The sequence below is a fragment of the Lagenorhynchus albirostris genome, chromosome 13 (genome assembly GCF_949774975.1).
Source record: "Lagenorhynchus albirostris chromosome 13, mLagAlb1.1, whole genome shotgun sequence".
Classification (NCBI taxonomy): domain Eukaryota; kingdom Metazoa; phylum Chordata; class Mammalia; order Artiodactyla; family Delphinidae; genus Lagenorhynchus; species Lagenorhynchus albirostris.
The window spans coordinates 70,481,421-70,504,930 of NC_083107.1; the positions used below are offsets into that span (position 1 = coordinate 70,481,421).

Here is a 23,510-nt window from a genome sequence, read left to right on the forward strand (position 1 = left end):
TAAACTCAAATTTTTTATGACCATAAGTTCACATATGGAAAGTTGGAAATTCTTAGCCACGTTTTTGGTTTTTACCCCTTAAGCATATATTCAGCCACACCTTTCCTGTCTCCCTTTTTAAACAACAAAGCTATTGTTAGGCGACAGAACTATAAAACTCAGTATGGATATATTAACTATATACTCATCATGCTAGTTTAATGCCTAATTTAAAATTTGTTTTCTCGCCATCAAGAATATAAAACTTTTTTCTCTAAGAAGAGATATGTGAACTGACTTATTTCATATGAAGCTCTCCAAATAAGTAGTACCTGTCGATGATATGAATTCCCATGATGAAAGGTTGCATGTCTGGACTTTGAGGGTAGCAAAGTTTACACTTGGTGTGGGCGCTAAGCATTGTCCCATCATTCAATATGAATCTATAGGATGGGCTGGAGGCAGTGCCACGAGTCATCACTGTTTCAAACAAAAGAGAAACCTAGTTAAAATTCTGACACTTATACTTTGGGCAAAGGAGAGTTACCAAGCCTTATTTCTACCTAGAACTTCATTTAAATGCCCTTCTAACTGCTGCCTGCTCAGACTCTAAATACAGTCAGATAAAGCAGATATCTGAGGGGGAAAAATGATTCTGGGTGAAATATACAATCTGATGACAAGTTTTAATTTAGTCCTACTTGAACGGGTGCCTCCTCACAGAAATTACAATTATGAAGAAACCACAAACCACACAAAAATCAACCTTAATCTTTCCCTATAATGGGGCAGCGCCTTAAATTTATTAAGTGTTCATTTAAAATACCAAGAAGTAATTTTCTCCCCTCTCATTCTCAGTATTATCTCTAACAAGCTCTCCCCCAACCTTTGGCTGGCTGATTTTTAGAAACAGCTTTATTGAGATGTCATTAATATACTATAAAATTCATCCTCTGAGTTTTGATTAGTTTGCAGAGCTCTTTAACTGAAATTCAAATTTAATTTTTCACTCAGGAATGTGAATTGATAAGGTCCCCACTTGTCAAATTACTATAGTCATATATATTATTTTTGATGTTTGAATTTAGTTTAGTAAGCAAATTAAGATAAAGCCACTGATTACTAATATAAAATAAAAACTAGGTTAAAGCAGTCAAATCACTGTATAAACAACACGGTTTACTTTTGTCCTAAAGCTTTATTAACAACAGATAAAATTCTAACTCTACTGGTAAATATTTATGAAATATGTAAAGGCTCTACCAGACTACTAAGTAAGAAAATGTCACTGATGTTTCAGTAATACAATAGAATTCTTTTTTTGAGAAAGATTTAATAGGTAGACTCAGCTATACCAAGGTTAAGAATCATATCTACTGAAATACAAGGGTTACTACCACAAATGACTATTATAATGTAGCCTGTAATAAATGTTAGTCCTATTTTTCAAAGACATTTCAGAAAGGGCTTCAGTCACACTTTAAAGACATATGAGAAAGACAAAATGACCAACTGATAAATAATTTTTGAAGCTACATATTACTTTAAGTGAAGAGAAGGCAGGCTCTACTTTATTGCCATGGGTATACCATATAAACTGAAGAGGGCATAATCTGCTGTAAATCTATGCCATACATAAATCTCCCGAAGTACCAAAACCAGGATATAAAGTTAATTTCAAGGATTCCTTACCCACCTGGCAATTTCAGCCAAATCACTGGCACATTTACCAAATACAACACATGGGAGAAATTTAGTATCTAGTGAAATAATAAATGATGAAAAAGTCTTTACTGAAAACCGATAATTTCTGTGTAAGGATATAAGTTAAATGTTTGCTCTGACAAAACCTTAAAAATATATTAACAATTCCCAACTGTTAATATCTTCTGATAATATATTTTAGAAAACACAACTACAACAAAAAAGTGGCACTTTAAGATAATTATTAACCTGGGATATTGAGAAAGCTACAGATATACAAATGGCCAGATAAGACACAGAAGATATTTCACGTTATTTTGCTGATGCCATTTTGTCTATTTTTTCATCACACTTTATTGCGCTTTAGGATCATTCTGCTGGAAAGCGTTCTCTGGCTCTTCACCACTGAGCTGACGGTCCAATATGGGAGTCATCAGCCACTTCCATAATGTGGCAAATTGACGGGGTAAATTAAATTTAAAATTAAAAGAAATTTAAAATTCAGTGCCTTAGTCTCACTAGCCACATTTCAAGTACTCAATAGCTGCATGTGGCTAGTGGCTACCATATTGGACAGTACAGCTCCATACAATCTGATTTCATTTTGCTTTCCAATCTTATTTTTCATTGTTTCATAAACATTTCTTCTATATCTCTTTGAACAGGAGGTAGAAAACCTTTTATACACTTATTTTTCTTCTTCAGGTAGAATAAACGTAAGGGCTAGTACTGTGTCCCATTCTTATTTTCCACTCTCCATTGAAATTGCACAATGCTTTTAAAGTGAGAAAGAACTAGAAACTCAGGCTAACATGGGAATATTAAGATACTGTGGATTATAGAACCATCAATAGTCCTTTAGTAATTATGCTTCCTTAACTTGGAGGACTACATCTAAACTAGTGAAAATTCCAAAATTGGGGAATCCCTTCTAACTTAATACAGGAAACTATTACACTTTAAGTTTTGAAGTTAGATTATTTATTTTCGATAATAAGGTGTGGAATAAGACTCAGCACAAGGAAGGCAGCACAGGTCAATGAAAAGCATAAAAGCCTAGGAATCAGATTTAGGTTTGAACTCTGACTTTGTCATTTACAAGTTTAGGACTTAATAATGCAAATTAACCTTTGCCCATTGTCACTAAAATGGAGCCAGCTTATTGTGAGATAACATCTACCATGGAACCTGGTACATAGCAGGTACTGAATGAATATTTCCTGAATAAATACCAAAGAAAAAACAAACTACAAATAAGCAGCTTCCAAAGTACCTACGTCCTGAGTCATACTCACAGTCAGCCAATCCCAAGATACCATTTATACTAATAGCTTCAACCCTACATAACAATCTAATATTCTGAATTAAGACATGAGTATGGAAGCCATAATTCTTTACAGAACTGGTTGGTTAAACGTCTGTTCTACACACCAAATTTTCCCCATAAGAAAGATCTGTGCCTGAACAAAACTATTTGGAATTTCATTTGATCACAGGTCCTGACCTTGTTTTCTGATTTAGTTTTACCAGGTTTTGTTTCCTGATTTAGTTTGCCCAGGTTTTGATCTCTGACTCCTGTGTCCATTTCTAAAATTTTTAGAACACTTAGTGAGGAGGGATGTTATTGATGTGGTATTACTGCCACCCCAGAAACTCTTCAAAGAACCTTTAAAATGGCAATCGTTTTTGCTTTTGTCCCCCCAGAGTAGGCCTCAACAAAGCCAGGAAACAGAGCAAAGAAAACTGTTTTCTCTGGTCACAGCAGCTATAGAAGTAGAGCTATTTGGGTTTTTGACTCCACCTAATTTGGTGCTGAGATAACCTCAACAAGCATGCCTTACTGATGTTAACCAACTGGGCAGGTTTAAAATGTATGGCAGGGTACTACAGATCAATGCTGTAAGAGATTTCTCTTTCTTTTTGATATTTCCCTAGATATATGCAGAAAAAATGCAATTTAAAAATTGTTACTAAGAAAAAAAAATTACCCCTAGATGCTCTAAGATTTTCAGTCACCAATGTGTAAACTCTATTCAGTATACCGAAATTTCTCAAAAAGGAAAATAAACTCATATTTTAAATATTTTTAATAAAGTTAGACAAAAAAAAGATTTTCAGTTAACTCTGTTATACAGAACATGGACATTCTGGTTAATCATTCATATGGGAACTTACGTTTTATAGCAATACTTCCAAACTTATTGATACTACAAACTCCTTCCAACTGTCTCATGATTTTTTTAATGAAAATAACTTTATTTTGTGATTATAAAGTTAATAGAGAAATGAACAAAGAGTAAGTAAAGATAAAGTTGTATAATCCCATCACTCAGAGATAACCACTGTTAACATTTTGTTAGCCTTCTAATATTGGATAAATAGATATACAAGAATGAGATCTTACTATATATACCATGCTTTCTTAGCCTACTTTTTTTTTTTTTTGCGGTACGCGGGCCTCTCACTGCCGTGGCCCCACCCCCCCACCCCGCCGCGGAGCACAGGCTCTGGACGCGCAGGCCCAGCGGCCATGGCCCGCAGGCCCAGCCGCTCCGCGGCATGCGGGATCCTCCCGGACCGGGGCAGGAACCCGCGTCCCCTGCATTGGCAGGCAGACCCCCAACCACTGCGCCACCAGGGAAGCCCCTCTTAGCCTACTTTTTTTTTTTTTTTTTAGCCTACTTTTTAATGTAACAATGTATCATGGACATCTTTCAAAGAGAAGAAACGATCCAAATGACATTACATTATTGATAATAGGTAAATAAAACTTTCATAAAACTTTTCTAGGCTATCTAGCCCAACATTTCCCACGACTAGGACTCTCCTTAAGTGCTAATAGATGTGCTACAGGAAAAAGTATTCTGAGGAAAAATAAGTCTAGGTAACAAAGTCAAACATGAACCTTTATTGTAGAACTTCCCAGAAACTTAAATACCTTAAATATGTCTTATGAATCCCCGAAAGTGGAGACTGAAATATTTCCCATATTTAATTCAGCATGAAACATCATTTCCTAGTTATAGCTATTAATATCTTGTGGAACCTATGTTTATGTTTTCCAAACTTTTCTGTAATAAAACATCTTAGACTATAGACTCTGGTTCAGTAGTGTGGGTGGAGTCCAGAAATCTGGTTTAACAACTGCCCCAAATGAATCTTATCAGGGACCTTAGGGAAGCATTTAACCTAGACTATTCTCTAAAAGAATGATTCTGAATTGAACAGAACTTAGGAAGCTTTTCTAAACTATATACCTTTATGAACTTCCTCCCAGTTTAAAAAATTCCTCAGGTGGTCCTGATACCCATTTTCCCCCCAGTTTCAATGGAGAACAACTGCTTTAATCTAGTTCATCCTGAATGCTCCCACAATATTCTTTGGCTGAAATGTTTTCAAATTTGATTCTGGAAAATAAAATGGTCAACACCCTTTAAAAGCAGTCCGTGAGCTGTCTGTCAAAAGCAGCTGAAAAACTAAGCTAAGAACTGAAATCTTTTTTTTTTCACACAAATACTAACGTTTAATCTCGTTTTCAAAGTCGAAGAATGAAAACTTGCAATTAAACACTGAGCAAGCCACATATTTAGGTAATATTTCTTAAAAAGTAAGAACTTAAATTTTTAATGCATATGAGGATTTTATACCAGCTGCTGCCTTCAAAAGGTAAGTTAAAGGCAGGAAAAAAGACGGAGGACAAATTTTCTTGCCTAAATATCAATTACTGTAGAGGTTTTACATTTTAAAAGTTTTACACAAAATCGAGGATATAGTGGCATAATTTGTTTCATTCTTTTACACTGTCCCTAAGTGCAGAGGCAGCAAGGAAACTGCAAATGCTATTTACATCTCTCTCCATTCTTGATAGACCAGTGGTTCTCAAACTTGATGCTGAATATAACTTGACTGCTGAATATAACATATAAGAAAAAGATGTGCTCGATTCATGAACGCTGTTTACCAGGTTGTCCAGAATCTCCAAAACACTAGAATCAGTCATGTGAATTCTGGGCAATTTAATTCTGAGAAAAAAGTTATTTCTATTGAGGAATTTTTTTTTTCTAAGAAAAGTACAAGAAAAGGACATTAAGACGAGTAATGGAGAAGAGGTGTTGAATTATATTTCTTTACATTTCTCTCTAAATTGTTTTACTTCATATGTTAATGATACGTTAGTTACTTATTATACTTTAATCCATCTATTTTATAGAGAGTTCCAATGGTTTAGAAACACATACTTTAAACCACGGCTCAATCACATCTATGGGCAGCCTAGGCATTTGGACAATGAGACAATAATCTAGACCTGCTTTGCCTTGGCCAAAATGTATATAAATTATAGGCAAATAAAACTGAAAGTCTTTTAAGGAAAGCCTTGGAAGGTTCAACTTATAAAGTTAAGGCAAAAATCAAAGAGAAGAGTATCATATACTGCAGCATTTTAGGCAATGAGTGAAGACAGTGCTCTGAGTTTCCCACTTATGCAAAAGTCAAGTGCTATTGCTGGTAGAGGGAGTCACAAAGTTTGCAACCAGCGGATGGCATTAACTGCTTTCTGTAATGGTTTCCAAACCTGACTGCACTTCAGGATTGCCTGGGGAACTTCTTGGTCATATCCACTGAAATACCATCTTTGGGGATGGTAACAGTCTAGTAAGAGGCCAACTGAAGAACCATTAGTCTGTAGGAAGCTGTCCCAGAAGTAAACAGACCAGTGAGATTCATACAGATGGCTTCCTGAAAAAAAAAAAGTCAAGCTGCTTCCTTCACATACCATTAGGAAGCAGCTGACCTAAAATGGAATGAATGGAAAATCATCTGTAAACTTAAGAAACCTAACGGGAAAATGTTAAAATTAAGAAAGGTGATGGAATAATGAAAAATATTTTAAAAATTGTTTTTCAGGAATAGCCATACAAAGAGTCTCTTTCCAGACAAACTATTTACTTAGAGATTACAGAACAAATTACACTGGGAAAGATGTATTAGGCTACCATAATTACATGACAGTATTTTAAAATATATCAAAACCCCTTATCTCTGAATCTTTACAAACTTTCTGGCCTTCACTCTCAGTTAATTTTCCCTATCTTTCCTATAATACTGTTAAGTTCCTTAAGGGCAGGGAATATACTTGTTTCATATTCCCATAGTACTTACTATGACACAGCAGTTATTCAATTATTAATTAATAATTTCATATGACATATTTTTAACTTGAAACTTCAACCTGAGTCAGGTACTGTAACAGTCATGAAGTAAACATGCATGATACATGATATAGATCTGTATTATCTAGAAGCCCTCTGACATGCCCGTTCTGCTGGGAGTGATCGTCAAAAGCCAGACAAAAATATCACTTCCTCTCTAAAGCCATCCCTGATTCTCCAAGTCAGAATTAATTTTTTTCTTCTTTTGTTATACCTCTTTTATAGCCCAGGCCACACTGATCTTTAAAACTGTCATATATCCTCCTAACAGATTTTGAGCTCCTGGAGGGCAAAACCCTGCTTTGTCATCACTGAATCCCTGGCACCTTACATAGTGTTCTATGTATGTGAGGAACTTGATACGTGTCTGCTGAATGCATGAATGAATGAATGAGTGAGTGACCACCACATGATATCTTGTTTTTTAAAATGTGCATCCCGAAATTCAGGATCCACTCATGAATTACTTTGCTTACCCACTTCTTCCTTCCTAAAACTGATTATTGCAAAAACTGTAATTTGGAAAAAATACTTATCAAGCCATAAATTCTATATAAATTATTCAATATTAATAAAGAGCAAGGTTAATGAAAATAGCTGAGAGAGAAAAACCTTACCTTCTTGAAATAGTTGTCTGGCATAAGATGGCTCTCTGCCTTGAGGTTGGAAAAAAGCATAAATGCACTTCCTCACTAAATCTTCCCAGCCAGTTCTGCCAGCAGCTCTCAGGGAACTAGTATCAATAGAGATGATTTTACCTATACAAAGAATGAAAGTTTACATTTATGATAGCCTCCTGATACAAGTCATTCGTGTTTCAAAACTAACAACTGCATCTAAAAAATATTCTGCCACCTCTCAAATGTTTAATGGACAAAAGCACTATTAATTTTTATAACATATGGTAACGGAATATATCAGTGACATGATATTACAAAATTGTCTTTGCCTTGGAGTGCGTTATATTATATCCTAAAATTCAATACCAATCAAGTAGTAAAGTCATATCATAAAGACCTGAAGCTGCAGAGACTAATGTAGGTCAAACTCCTCTGGCTTGCTCTTTGGATCCTGCTCTCTACATATACTAATGACTGGATCACTTATTGGGGATGGGAGGCAGAGATGAAATATATTATTTTGGTTTAAATTAATTTCCAATAATTAAGTGAAGAGAATATGAGAAAGTAAGGAAGGCTTTCCTTTCCTACCTCCTCTTGGGCTATAGACAATATTGCATTTAAGAATAAAGACTGAAGGCAAAAAAAGGACAATCAGAAAAAGATAAGTGAGAACATTAAGATCTGCTAGGCATTCTGCAAACAGAACATACGCTTTATAAAATTTAGTGGTGATTTGACATTGTTATCACATTTGAACAAGTTTCCTAAATGACTATGGAAGAATTCAGGCAAATTATTTCTTAATCAGGAGCCAATTAATCCAGTTTGTGATTATTCAGATGTTTTATTTTTAATGCAATCTTATATTCACACAAAGTAATATTGGTAAGATATATATATATATGTGTGTGTGTGTATATATATATAAATTAAGAATTAGATTAATAAGATGAAAACTTACAAAGCCCCATCCAACTTCAAAACTTGAACATTACCAATATCATCAATATTATTCAATTATGTGTGTACTCCTCACTTGTCACATCCCTCTGTCTTTATATTCTCCTGTCTATCTAGATTATTCCCAGTTTTTTGTCATTACAATCAATACTGCTATGAATATCTTTCACATTTTCCATAGTGCATGTGTGTAACAGTTTCTCTAGAGTACATATGTAGGAATAGAACTGTTGAGTCACAGGTTATATGAATGTTCAAATTTATAATATTGAACTGTTTTCCAGAAACTTATGTAAGAGTTACTGTTAATCCAACATCCATTCCATCACCTGGTACTGTTGGGCTTCTTTATTTTTTACAATTAGTAGCTGAAAAATGGTTATGGTCTAACTTCGTATTTCCCTGATTAATGAGGCTGAATATTTTTCATGTTTATTCACCACTCAAGTTTCCTCTTCTGTGAACACCTGGTTGTCTTTTCCTCATCTTCCCTTTTTTCACACAATCAACTCAAATCTATTGTACTGTTTGTGCCTCTTCATTTTAACTAATCCTTTCTTTATATATTTCTCTTGGTTTGTTCAGAAATAAAGTATTTATTAGACCTCTTTAACATAGGGTCTTGAATCTAATATAACCAAGTATGTCTGATCAGGTTGTCACCCAAGTCTTGGCATAAATGTAGAAAGAAAATAAATTAAAACTTAAATGAGGGAATTTTTGTTATTTTAGAACAGTTTGGGGAAAACCTGATGAACACTGTGATTGAAACTACAGATAATTTCGGATTTTCTAAGAGTTTTAATCATTCAATCTTTGTCTCATCATATAAGAGACTAAGAGTTCGTTATAGCAGAGAATCCACTGTTATATAATCTTCAAATGCAATAATACTCCTCATATGCAGTGACTAAAGCGAGGCAATGTATGGTTGTGTTTATGTGTTCAAGGTCAGTATTAACCCACATGACAGCAAGGACATCTGTAATTGTGGGACTGGAGGGAAGAAAGTGATTAAATTATCAGTAATGGTAACAAATGATCAGTAATGCAATGAGTATCTTAGGAGAGAATCATAAATAGGTTGATTTAGAATACTTCTCCTTGCTAGAGGAAAGTTTAACCAACCAACCAAACAAATAAACCACTGTTCAACATTTCCTGGTAGAAAACTTCTTTTTTTTAAGGGACATGAACCACTCCATGTAGAGTTGAAAGCACTACTAAAACTTAAGGAATTAAATATCTAATACTTATTATAGCTTGTTTATTATTTTTTATCTAAATCAACTCTATGATATGATGCTAATTTTACATTTTAAGAATACTTCAGGGAAGCAGCCGCATAGCAGCGGGAGAAGCAGCGGGAGATCAGCTCCGTGTTTTGTGACCACCTAGAGGGGTCGGGTAGGGAGGGTGGGAGGAAGGGAGATGCAAGAGGGAAGAGATATGGGGACATATATATAACTGATTCACTTTGTTATAAAGCAGAAACTAACACACCATTGTAAAGCAATTATACTCTAATAAAGATGTTAAAAATAAAAGAATACTTCATATTTTTCTGGCATCTTTCTATTTTCTTTATATTTTCTCTGGTATCTTCCGTGTAAGAAGTGTGTGCAGTACAGTGATGCCCTTTAAATAGTGCGTCGGTGGAAGGCAATGCAATATAAAGAGTTCTATATTAGGGCCTAAAGATGTCTGCCCTCAGCAATTAGCTGCCTGGTTTTAGAAAAGTCACCATTCCCTCATTTTTAAAATGGACAGGCTAGATTCTGTAATCTCTGAGGTTCCCTCTAGATTTATAATTACTTTATGATCCAGAGCTTAATTTTTTAATTTTTATAAATTTATTCTAAAATCAAGTATATCTAAGATTTTAATGCTGGGTCCTTGGTCAGAAACAAAACTACCAGTTATAACATTGTTCCTATGGAAAAACACAGTCTTCTTTAAAACAATCTAATTTAGGATTCAATTTATAGAAATGCAATATAAGGAAAAGCTGAAATATACTGTTCCTAAATTATCCTCATAATTTTTAGGCCTCCCTTGTCTCCCACATTTATTCTGTGGCCTAACCATCACCCTTTTTCAACAGGCTTTTATTCTGCTATCTCTCAAACCCTTGTTTGGTTTTACTGACACAAAAGACCAGCTATATTTTTTAATAGACCCTATTTTTCCTTCATGCAATAATATTTTGGATTTTCAGTAAGGGTTTATTAAATTTTTCCAGTGTTGTTCATCGGTGGCAAGTGGAAAGGAACGTGTACATGGTAGACTCAAAAAGTGAATGAATAAAGGTATGGGAATTGATCATTACTACCCTTAGATGCTGTAATTGTTGCTGTAAGGGTAGTAATTGATCATTACTGTAACAGATGCTGTAAGGGTAGTAAACTGATCATTACTACCCTTAGATATCAAGCTCCTAGACATTCTCTTTGTTATATTCTATTGGGTTGGCCAAAAAGTGCGTTCGGGTTTTTCTGTAAGATGTAACGGAAAACCTGAACAAACTTTTTAGCCAAACCAATATTTTCTGCCCTAATTTATCCCTAACCTACTCTTTAGTAAGAGCAGTTGGGAGTTTATCTTTAAGAACACAAGAATAAAGCACACAACACAGGAATATTAGACTTCTGGGACTAAAAAATTAATAAATATTGTAACAGGATCTTGTAAATAATGGTAAAGTGAAAAAGTACATTAAAACTAAACTTTCACAAAGAATAAAATTCAGTAGAAATGAGTTTTTAAATTTTGGTCTGCTAAAAAATCTATCTGTAGTATCTATCTTTATTTTAAGACTAGAGTGGTAAGTAATACATATACAATTCTGATTGATGTAAAAGTATGAAAACCTAACATGACAAAGTGAAGATAAGATTAAACAATATAGGGGAATTCCCTGGTGGTCCAGAGGTTAAGGCTCTGCACTTCCACTGCAGGGGTGGGCACGGGTTTGATCCCTGGTCAGGGAACTAAGATCCTGTATGCCACATGGTGCAGCCAAAAATTTTTTAAAATTTAAGAAATTTTAAAAATTATCAAAAAAGATTAAACAGTATATGAGAAATACTTTATAAATTATAAAGAACAGTAACAACTTGTTTTTGCTGAAAATCAAATCTGAAGTAGGCCTTTAAAAAGAAGGGCTTATTTTCAGGTATGCTCACTATTACTCACTTTGTGGCTCTACTGCCCTTCTTCCAGTTCTAACATACTCCTCTGTCTTAGGGCTTTTTGCAGCTCTGTCTCCTCAGTCAGGAGCACCAATTCTGCACCATGCCCCATGCCCAACGCGCCCTTCCAACACCCACACTTTGCACAGCTGGCACAGCCTCGTCCTTTGGGGCCTAGGGGCGCGATATCAGCTCGACAGGCCTTCTGTTAACCAGCTAATTTTAAAATAGGACCTCCCTATTAGCTTCCCTTATACCATTTCACACCTTTTCCATCAAAAAAGTACAAATCTGTAATTATATCATTGCTTTTTGCTCAATCAGGTATACCCTGAGCAATCACACGTAGTGACAGGCACTTCTAGGAATTCAATCAGTATGTGCTGAATAAATTTAAAGACAGAGAATAAAGGAAAAAAGAAATAGCCAGATACATTTATGCACAATATTAAAACCACTTCTTTGTATCTGTTTATAAATAAATACATTAATATCTACATTGCCAAATTTCTTTCCATAGATTATGAAAAATAATTTATAATCAGAATATAAACATGTGCATAATTACAAAATAATGTTCTCCCCAGCACCCTCCCATAACAATGATGACAGTATCTAAAATGCACAGAATCAAGACCACATTGGAAATGTTTTCTGTACAGGACTAGTAAACAGAAGCTGAACAGCAGAGAACAGAGGCACACAGTTAGTTTTAAGGGCATAGTCACATCATTAATACTGAGAGAACATTCTGAACTTTGCAGCTAGTACCTGTAGTATCTTGCTTGGTCATAAAGGATTCTACACCCGTAATAGCTGGAGGCCGAGGTAATCTCCGTGCAATACAAATCAAACATGACTGGAAATCTGCCCAAAACAAGAAGGGGAAATTGAAGGAAAGAGGGTAGCAAGCGGCTCACATCTACCACCTGCCATTAATGGTTTTTATAAAAACAGTACATGTTATATGATCTGACACAATATTGGAGTCACTCTGATCTAATAGTATAATATTAGAAATAAAATTGCTCGCAACTAAAAACTGGCAGCTCCAGATAGAGATCTAGTTAGAATAAATTATCCCTTCCCATTGAATGTTCTTACATAAACTAGCGGAGACTGATGCATCTCAAGTACTTGGATGATAACAACTTGAAGAAGTAGTTTTGGCTACATTTAAGCAACATAGTGGTTTATAAAATACAGTTTTTTAGTCTGTTTCCTATATTCATTAATGGCTACAAAGATCATTCCTATAACCACTGTGCAGATAATAATTTATCATATGAAAAAAACATTTAACTGTTTCTGAAGAAGCATTATTTTGCCTTTGACAGAGGACTTCTATGTTTTCAGGATCTGTAATTTTTTTTGCAAGTCCCATTTCCAAATTTTTTTAAGAGGTTACACGCAATATCACACAACTAAATAAGAATTTCAGTCATATAAGACAGGCTTGCATGTGTATTTTGTAAGAAGTGCCCAGTTGATTGTGGCGCCCATTCCCTGGTGAGACCCACTACATACACGGCCTTTTTGCATCTGACTTCTCGGCTGCTACCTTCCCTAGTCCTTACTCCAATTTCCAATTTGTGGTGTTCCTAACTTAGCTCAGTTTAAGCTTGCATGGAAAAGTCATCCACTGTAACAAATTTAACTAATACCATGTTCATACCCTGTTCATATTAGAGCTTCAGCTGTGTTTTCATCTGTTCAGAAGCTTTCTCCTTATAAATTACCTTGTATGGCCTCAAAAATACTAACTCTATTCTCCAGTGTTCCATACACTCTAAGCTTGAAACTTTCTAAAAATCAGAGCTGTTCAACAGCCTGCTGCATTTGGTACATTTCCAACTGGCAGCAGTGAGTTACAGCTCTTATTTCTAGGCAGCAAGTTGGTTTGAATTTGACATTTTAGTGGGAATGTCAGCTTAAAACTGAGGATTTGGGGGCATTTTAAATGGGTAATTCTAGATGTTAGCAATTTTTTTTCTTAAGTATTAAGAAATACAGAGCAAATTGAATAGCCACTATGCTATATAATATAATAACCAAAAATACTATCTGAAGAAGGCAGTTTATAATCAATTTCCTCTCTGTTCCTAAAACCATGGAAAAAGCAGTCAAACACCTTAAAATCACCCTTTGTTTTTACCTTCTCCATCCTCTTGAATTGATTTTGGCTGTGACACAGTGAAACACTGCATTACTTCATACCGCTGGCAAGCTTCCTGGTTCTCGGTGCCTGGCTCATCTGGAGGGTGAATTAGCATCCTGCAGTTAAAGGTATGGCTATTTCGTCGTGTTGCCTCTTGTGGCCAAGGAACTCCATTCACTGTGAAAAAAAAATTGATTATATGCCTGTGAAAAAGGTGAAAAAGTACAAACTGTGAAGATACAAAAGACATACCTTTACTCATCTGCTTAATTAGCTACTCAGATTAAAAGACAGACTTCCTCAGATCCAACATTATCCTGAGGGAATAGGATACTTAATCTTCCTTAGCAAAGCTAAATGTTTACCAATTAGAAAAATGTAAAATTTGCAAGAAATTGTATAGGATTTCCTCCCTCAAAGATAAGGTCTTACAAATACCTTAATTCACTAACAGCTTTTATAAACAGATAAAGACAAAATTAAAAATTAATAGCTTTAAAAAGTTAATAGCTTATTGCTCTTTTGCTCAGAATTTTACAGCAGTTAATTAATGAGCTTTTCCACTTGTTTCCTGCTATACCCTGGCAATGAAAAAAATGACTGAAAATCACAGGTCTGTTGTTAGGCAAGGGTTTTAACCTGGTAGGCATGGATGCTTAAGGATGGCTTGTGTGTGTGTGCACCCTTTTGGTTGGAGGAGTCAAAGTTTTTCAAATGTGACTCAAAAAAAATATTTAGAATATACAGAGACCAGTCTTGGTTTCTTAAATCATTTTTTCTTGCTCTTTATTTTATTTGCACAGTCTGCATGCTACAATGCCTTGAATATGGTGGGTAATCATTACATAAAAATGACTGTTAAAACAGAAATGTTACCTGATTCAGTATAAGAAAAGTGAATTCAGTTATAGAGAAGATAACTATACATTTCAAGTGAGAATCACTGTGTGGCACGTCACCATTTCCCAGTTACAATGTTATATTCAAACCATGGTGGCAGTCAGAGGGGTTTTTCAGCTATTCTCTCCCCATTCCCAACAGATTTCTTACCATAGCCTCGCTGTTGAACCTCCTTCCTTTTTACTGTCTCATCACTCTATAACTGTTAGAGGAAATCATGGAAACAAACCTATACTGGAGTAAGGAGTCTTGGTTCAGCTTTGAACTAGCTGTGAGTTTTGGGTTAATGGCTTAATCTTTGCCTTGTCTTTAAAATAAAGGAATCCACTTGTATTATCTCTAAAGTCACTTACACTCTAAAATTCTATAACACATTAAGACCCCTTGGTAACTCAAGTATCAAACTAGCGATTTTAAGAGGAACAATTGTTTCAGGCTTCCAGTTACTATAAACACATACTACTCTTTTCAAAGAAGAAACAGGCTTCCACTTCATTGAGTGAACAACATAGAAAATTAAGAGCTATGGATAACATTTTATTTGCATGTTTCGTTTAGTTACATAGGATTTCTAGCCAAGACTCTCCCCCAACTTTTGGAGCACATACAGGCTAAAGACTAGGCACGTGGCTTAGTTCATAGAACACAAGCTGGAAATCAGGCCCCATCCATACTCTCAGCTAGGCTCCTATAGCAGTGAACAACCCATCCAACCATACTTAGAACTACTGAGTTGAAACCACTCACATCCAAAAATGTTAATTTTAATAAGTATGTAATATGAAGGGTATTCCTTCCTCCCTCCTTACCCTCTTTCCTCTCTCCCTCCCTTCCTCCCTCCTTCCTTTTCTTTTCTTTGAGCAAGGTGGTAGGATACACTATATACATTTGTCTCTTCCTTGTACATAATTAAAATTGAAAACAAAGGGAATTCCAAGCAGAAGCTTCTTGTGGCAAGGCAACTAACTGCTCTGCCTCCTAACACTGTCACATAATTGTGGCATAATCTAGAGGAAGAGGATAAAAGGAATGCTCTCTATCAGCTATTTGATGACACTCCTCCTTCATATTTAATCTCAGGCTGAAATTAAATTTTAAAATATTTTTAGTATATTATATATATTAGTATAATACTATATATTATAAATACAATAATAATAATTATATATATTATGTGAAGGGAAGCTATAGAGAGTTCACATTCTTTGAAAAAACACATTCCTTTTACCTAACGATTTTGGTAGCAGGTTCTTCACAAATTCCGCGTGATCACCCACATGCAGTATGCTGTAGACACTGGTATTCATTAATTCCTCCTGATTGTAACCCAAGTAGCTGGTCACATTTTCTGACACAAATACAATTCTCCCTTCACAGTTCACAACAAAGAAAAATCCATCCAAAGCCTGCAAAGCCAAAAAAACGATTAAGAGGTTATGGGGTTAAAAGAGAGAAGAAAAATACACATACACATTTCTCTACTGAAAAAGAGATTGGAAATATATGCCAACTTAAAAAACGGGGGACTGAATAGAAGATTTAACATTGCATGTTCTCTGTGGAGGGAACAGGATTTTTAAACAGACTGTACACTCATGTTTCAAGTAGGCATCAATGAATATGTCAAATGTCTTCCTTGGAAAGAAATTTTATGGCAGCAAATGTGAAGTAAATGACTGACCCATTCAGTCAGTCATAAACACCTCTAAACTGTAGGTTAAGACCTGGTGTCTACCCTCAAGGAACTTGCAGTGGGGAGAGAGACATAAGCATAATAAAATACCAGTGAGAAATGCAGTATCAGCGCCATACACAGACTACTCTGTGAGCACAAAGAAGGATACTTATTTGGGGTCGAGGTGGGGGGCAAAGAAAGGCTCCTTACAGACCCTGATCTGAGTTATAAAAGGCATAGTGGAAGAGGGGAGGAGGAATGAGGCAAGAACATTCTAGGCAGAGGAGAGAACATGGCACATAATGGAACAAAAAAGCCATTTGGAGCTGCTGGAGCACAAGGCACAGGCAGGCAGTGAGTCTGGAGAGGTGGATAGGAGCCAAATCACAGAAGGCCTTCTATGCACTGCGATGGAGCCAGAGACCTCCAAAAGAAGATGTACATGCCCCAAGGGGACATAAGATCCACAGGGGTGCAGGGAAAAGAAGTCGGAATCTCTATTTATAGCATAATCTAAAACACAAGGAAGAAATTAAGCTTAATTAACATATCAACACCCTGGTGCCTCACTCAGTCTAGTCACACATCACAAACCACGGAATCTGAGAGAAGATCCAGAATGCAGAGGTTGACAGCAGTACCTTATTTATAATCTTTCTGTTTATCACAACATATTACAGTTTACTTGCTATAGAATGTATAAAAGCAATAAAATCAAGACCTTTAAAAAGTAGAACATTTATAGAATTTTGTAACAAGATGTAACCACCCTTTGTATCATACAGGGGTTTGCTGGTTACTGGTGGCAAAAGACTTCAGCCATCCAGCAATGTTGATGGGCTACTCATTTTTGTTTTTGAAAAAGGTTAAGTGTCCCAAGTTTGCTGACCTTTTCTATGATGCTGGGTGCTAATGATAATATCCTACTAAGCAGGTATTTTCCAAATAATAAACACACCTAATTTTGTTCCTTCAGGGTGAAGATGAAATTTTAACAATGAATAAAAAATAAACTGCTTTCAAAAAGACACTTATGCTACAGAAACAGCACGTGAAAATGGATGTCTTGAAATGTTACCACAGTTATAATTTTGTTGCTGAAAATGATGTACACTTATAAAAATTATCTTCTCAGTGTAAAACATTTAGAAACAAAACCTTTTCCCTGTGCAAAATTCTTCCAATAAGAGTTTCAATGGGCTTTAAAAACCCGTGTTTTAAAAAAGGAAAATGCAACTCCTTTTGATTAATTTGGAGAATCACTATTTGAGATCAAAAAAGATGGAATTTAAGGAATTCCCTGGAGGTCCAGTGGTTAGGACTTGGCGCTTTCACTGCGGGGCAGGGGTTCAATCCCTGGTCAGGGAACTAAGATCCTGCAAGCTGCACAGCGTGGCCAAGAAAAAAAAAAATTTGAAATTTGAAGAAAAACCTTTGCATAATTGGTAGATAGGATTTCAAAATGAGTATCGTGACTTAGTAAACTCATCCAATGATATATTTTTCCATTTGTATCTACCTCATTTTTGTGAGGTGTTTTTTACAGCTGATAATTTAAGCCAAATATTAAAATAAACTGAACTTGAAACTACATCTTCAAATCACTACGTCCCAAAGCATTCAACCAAGATTTTAAAAAATATGAAGTACAGCATTGTTCTCATTAAAAATACTGCTAACACTTTCTTTAACAAGAACAAAAAGAAATAAAACTATTTTTATTCCACCTGACTGCTGTTGACTATTTTTCATTTAGTTCATAATGCAAAGAGGAGAGGGATGTGATTAATAATCTAAAAACCGCAACACTAGATAAACCTTTTGCTAAACTATTTTGGATTTAGATGAGCACAGGAAAGCACCCTCATATCTAATTGTTTTCTTAAAGTCAGATTAGCTATAAATTTCATAACAGGTGATCTATCTATCTATCTATATGTATATATATTTGTCTGGCAGTTTATATTAAAATAGGGATAACTGAAATACAGACATATTTTTTAAAAAGAAGATCTAAAAATTCTTTAAAATGTTCTTAGCTATTAATTGAATCAGTGTAAATACAATTCAACTTTCTTTTTTCTTTTTGGTCTCTTAAAAGAGTTTAATAAAGAACAGTTTGGGTATAACAAAGTATCATAGTTCAGAGCAAGAAACAGGATTGATATCAAAACACAGGCAAGTAAAAAAACTTGGCCATTTCATGGTGAACCACTTCCAAGGGCCACACCATCCAGCTTCTAAAGCACTACCTTCTTCTATTTTCCATCTAGTTTTCAGTGTGTCCTTTTTAGCTCCTTGCTCTCTGCCTCCCTAGTGACACTGTCTATCTTCAAAGCCACAGTTTCCCTTGCTTTGTTTAATATAAATTTATTTACTTTATTTTATTTATTTTTGGCTGCCTTGGGTCTTCATTGCTGCGCGCAGGCTTTCTCTAGTTGCAGTGAGCGGGGGGCTACTCTTCGTTGTAGTGCACGGACGTCTCATTGCAGTGGCTTCTCTTGTTGCGGAGCACGGGCTCTAGGCATGTGGATTTCAGTAGTTGTGACTCGCGGGCTCTAGAGTGCAGGCTCAGTAGTTGTGGTGCACAGGCTTAGTTGCTCCACGGCATGTGGGATCTTCCCAGACCAGGGCTCGAACCCGTGTCCCCTGCATTGGCAGGTGGATTCTTAACCACTGTGCCACCAGGAAAGCCCTCCCTTGCTTTTTTCACTCTCCATGTCTGTCTCTGACTATGTCTGGAAGTTATCCACTGTCTGCCGAGGGGCTGGGAGAGGTTGAGACCCACTCCTGGGATCATCTCTGCCCAATCTGAAGACTGTCCAGCAGTGGGCACAGGGCTGGTGGTGCAGACCTCGAGCACCAGCAAGGCCCAGGGATTCACCTGGACTACTCGGTGCAATTATTTTTAAGGCATTTGTGAAATCCAAAGGATTTAAACTTCCTTTGCAGTAGGCCTGGAGTCCCTGCAGTCTCCTGTTTCCAGACTTTCTGGGACTTCTCCAAGTTCTCCCATTGACTGCACCTGACCTCAGTGCCAAGCTGGGAAGTTATTCTAGTAGCTGGCCTCTGGAATATGCAGCTGGTCAGCCTTACAGGGAGTACAGAACTTTCACCAGGTCTCTGTTTGGCCTCGGTTACATGGACTCATCGTTTCCTCTGAGAAGTCTGGGGCATCATATTTCTTTTGAGCTTCTCCAGAAAAGGTTGGCTTGGAAAACAGGTTAACAGAGGCTGCCCCACAGTTGCAGAGAGGTCCTGCTGACCTTCTCCTGAGATACAGACAGCCTGTCCTGTGCTAGAAATGCATATTTTTTTAATTATAAATGAAATATAACTTAAACTTTTTTATGTATGAAAATTAAGTAGATAGTATAAGATCTGCCAAAATCCCACCCCCAAGAGATTGGTAACATTTCAAGGAATCCTTTGAGACTATTCCTATGAATATCTTTAAACATCTTTAATTTCTAAAAGTTTGTCTGATTAATATAACCTGCTAATACTTGTTCTTATCCTACAAGCTTCCCTCATATGTTGCGCATATAATTAACTTCCAAGTGTGCTCCTAGGAAGGAATCTTCCTGTTTCTCCAAGTCCTGACAGCTGGGCTGACATTGAGCTATACACAGGAGATGATAACAAATGCCACTCCATTCTGTACAGCATCATCAGTTGGAGGGCTTTTTCTCTCTGCCCAGGATATCAGTCTTTGAAGAGGACCACTTTGGGTCTCAATGCAGGGTTCACACTGGCCAGGGCTTCTCACAGGGCCCTCGCTTTAAATGACTACACAAGCTTCACTAAGTAACACCTAAGTGTCAGTCACTGGACAAAGTTCTGGGAATAAAGCACATATTCTCAACAATTTTATAGCCTCTGACGGGAAAAAAACAAGTACGTGTAGTCACATTATAGTACAATGGAGGAATTCATAAAGGTTAGGCACAGAGTGAAGCACCCAAACGGGCAAAGGGTTGACTGTTGTCGGGAAGGTTTCCTGGGAGGAGGCCACATGACACCTCAGCTGAGGCTTGAAGGACACAGCAGTAACTCGGGTGGGCAAGGGGTGGAAAGAACATTCAAAACAGAGGAAACAGCTCAGAGGTTTAAAAAAAGAAAGAAGAAATCACCTTGTACTTACTTGTCATATTTGTGTTATATTTAACAATAAAAAGTTTTTTTGAAAAAGCTTCAAGGAAAAGCCAAAAAAAAAAAAAGAAAGAAAGAAAAAATGGCCATGGGGATCATCTTGAAGGCAATGTTTTTAAGCAGGAGACTGACATGATCTGCTTTAACAAAGACCCTTCTGGCAGTGGGTGTGGCATGTGGACTGGAAGCAAGCAGACAAACTGCGACGCCACTGTGATGCTCCAGTTCAAGCGCGAGCCCGGATCAAGGCAATGGCAGTGCAAGTGACAGAAGAGGCAGAAGAAACAGATGTGGTGATCTCTAACAGCTGTGGGAACAAGCACTTGGGTGATCCTTCACTAATGACTTTAGGGTTCTGGTAGATGAGTGCCTTTCCCTAACAAAGGGAATTCGATGGGGAAAAAAAAATCTAGTTCTTAATTTTTTGACTTTTCTTTTTTCAAACAGGAGATAAAGGGATCGATGATAAATTTAGTTTTAGAAATGTTATATTTGAAATGACTGAGGAACTTTCTGGTAGAAGTGTTCAAAAGGCAGCAGGATATGATGAAAGGGAAGCTGTGAAAAGAGATATGGGCCAAAGACAGACATTTTTGACTTACAGGTACATACAGTATCATTTAGTTTTTGTTTGTTTTTAACTACAATCATCTTTTCCCCTTCCACAGAATATGTGATTTCCTTTGAGGAGTTACTTCTCCATTTAATAAAGTCTCGTGGGATTCTTAATCAGGCCATTGGGAAACTTCCTCCCTAAATGTGAGCCTTGAGAATTACAAAAAGAATGAACATGGCTGGAACACATTCATTCTGGCAGCCGGGCACTGTCCAGATGGGTCTTTTGAACAGACCATTCGTACAGTTTCTGCTTTCTAGCCTCCATAAGATGCCTTGCTTTCACCTTATTTCTAAGCACAGTTCTGTGGTATCCAAATAGCATCCCAATAAATTCACATTTGCTTAACTTAGTCATAATTGGTATCTGTTGCTTCAAATCAGAAAACCCTAATTGGCATTTTACATACACACACACACACACACACACACACACACACACACACACACACACACGAACACATCATATAGACAGAGACATAGATGTTGATAAAACTGTCCAGGAAATGTGCACAGAATAAAAAACAAAAGGAAAAGAGCCAAGGCCAGAACCTTGGGGGATGCTAACATTTAAAAGGCAGGTAAAGAAAGAGAAATCTGAGAAAAAGGCTAAAGAGCAGCCAGAGAGGCAAGGAGATAGTTTTATAAAAGAGGCTCATGAGGAGTTTTAAGGAAGACGGAAGTGGGTGGTCAACAGTGTCAAAGAGCCACAAAGCAATGTAAGGAATGGTATAATACAAGGTTTAGAGGCCTGAACGCACATGCAAGGTATAGGGAGACTTCTGTGACTAACGCAGAATTTTCTTGTGGAGCGATAGGAAATAAGCAGCGTTAAGAGTCAGATAATGCAGAGCTCTGAACAGGAGGTAGAGGAACTTAGACAGCAAAGAACACTGGAGAATGAGGAGCTTTAAAAAAAAAAAAAGCCTATAAATTCTAATACCACTCTCTCTTTTGTTTTTTGTTTTTGTCTTTTTTTGGCCACACCGTACGGCATGTGGGATCTTAGTTCCCTGACCAGGGATCAAACCTGCGCCCCGTGCACTGGAAGTGCAGTGTCTCAACCACTGGACTGCCAAGGAAGTCCCACCACTCTCTCTTTAAGCGTAGGAAATTACCTCCAATACCTTTATTCTTAACTCGTGCTACCTTTTTATGTTTAAGAAAAAGGAGGGGGGCAATATATTGAAAATTGTATGGTGAGAATTTCTCACAATATCATGGCTATTTGGTCACCTTCTAGATGTGCAGATCTTCTACCTGAGCAGGCCCCTCTAGACTGATGACAAACAGAACTTTCTGCAATGATGGAAATGTTCTTCTGTGTTGTCCGATACAGTAGCTACTAACCACATGTGGGTATGGAGCATTTTAAACGTGGCTGGTGAGAATTTTTCTCACCAGACATTCAGCAAAAATGTCTGAATTTTTCATTGTATTTAACTTTGAATAGCCATGTGTAACTATCTTACTGAACAGTGCAGCTCTAGACTGCAGCCTGGATAAGTCAATGAACAATCTCGTGGTGGCTTTTCTACCACTTCTTCTCTTAGCCGCCCTGGATTAGATTCCGTAAAGTTTAAGGCAATGAGGCAGGATTGGGAGATACAGAAGAAGGGTGAGGAAAGGTTGTCGATAAAGGTAACTTGGAAGTCTATAAATGTAATTCTATTTTACAGTCTCAGTTTCACATCTGTATAGCTCATAAATAAAAATATTATTAGCTCCTTGAAGTCAAGAACCTAAATACATTTCTATTCTGAGTTTTTGGAACTTCTAATTTGATGTGTTTTTTCATATTTGAAAATGCTTGCCTAATGACATGTAATTCATGTATAATGTTGTGTTACAGTTTTCCTTTGATTCATAGTGGTTTTCAGGGTAATAATTTCATCATCTAAAAAAAATGCTTTCTTCTTATAGCAGTTTTGAATGGATGTTTTCCTGTCGTTTTCTGTTCATTTTAAAGTGTTATAGATTTTTCTTACACAGAAATAACAAATGTCTATGTAAATTAAAGCAGTAGTAGTATTCTCTGGCTCCAGTTGTGCTGTTTTCAGTTTGTGGATAATCTATTTGCTCTCCTTATTGATCTCTGTGGTTTCTGAAGAACCTGTGGTAAAACTGGGATTTAAATGACTACCACTTCTCTACAGGAACTCCACAAATCTCAAGGACCTCTATACCTTATACTTTTCAGTATCTCAAATGGCATTATATGCAGAAAATACATTTCATAAATATTTAATGAATTGACAGGAGATATAAAGTTCTTAGGCCAGTTTTAAACTTAGGGACACCGAGAACGCAGACAGAACCTCAACAGAAAAACTAGAAGATATG

The 23,510-nt window shown here is 36.5% G+C and overlaps 1 protein-coding gene across 5 annotated transcripts in view; it reads right to left on the reverse strand.

The window, feature by feature from the left end:
* The window catches only part of NCOA1 (nuclear receptor coactivator 1), a 262,035-nt gene that overhangs the window by 67,630 nt on the left and 170,895 nt on the right, over window positions 1–23,510 (reverse strand). For all 5 annotated transcript variants that reach the window (XM_060168750.1, XM_060168748.1, XM_060168749.1 and 2 more), the window contains exons 7-11: window positions 15,954–16,131; window positions 13,823–14,002; window positions 12,439–12,534; window positions 7,511–7,651; window positions 312–459 (exon numbers count right to left, since the gene is read on the reverse strand). In XM_060168750.1, coding sequence (XP_060024733.1) covers window positions 312–459; window positions 7,511–7,651; window positions 12,439–12,534; window positions 13,823–14,002; window positions 15,954–16,131 — 743 coding nt within the window. The remainder of the gene's footprint in view (window positions 1–311; window positions 460–7,510; window positions 7,652–12,438; window positions 12,535–13,822; window positions 14,003–15,953; window positions 16,132–23,510) is intronic.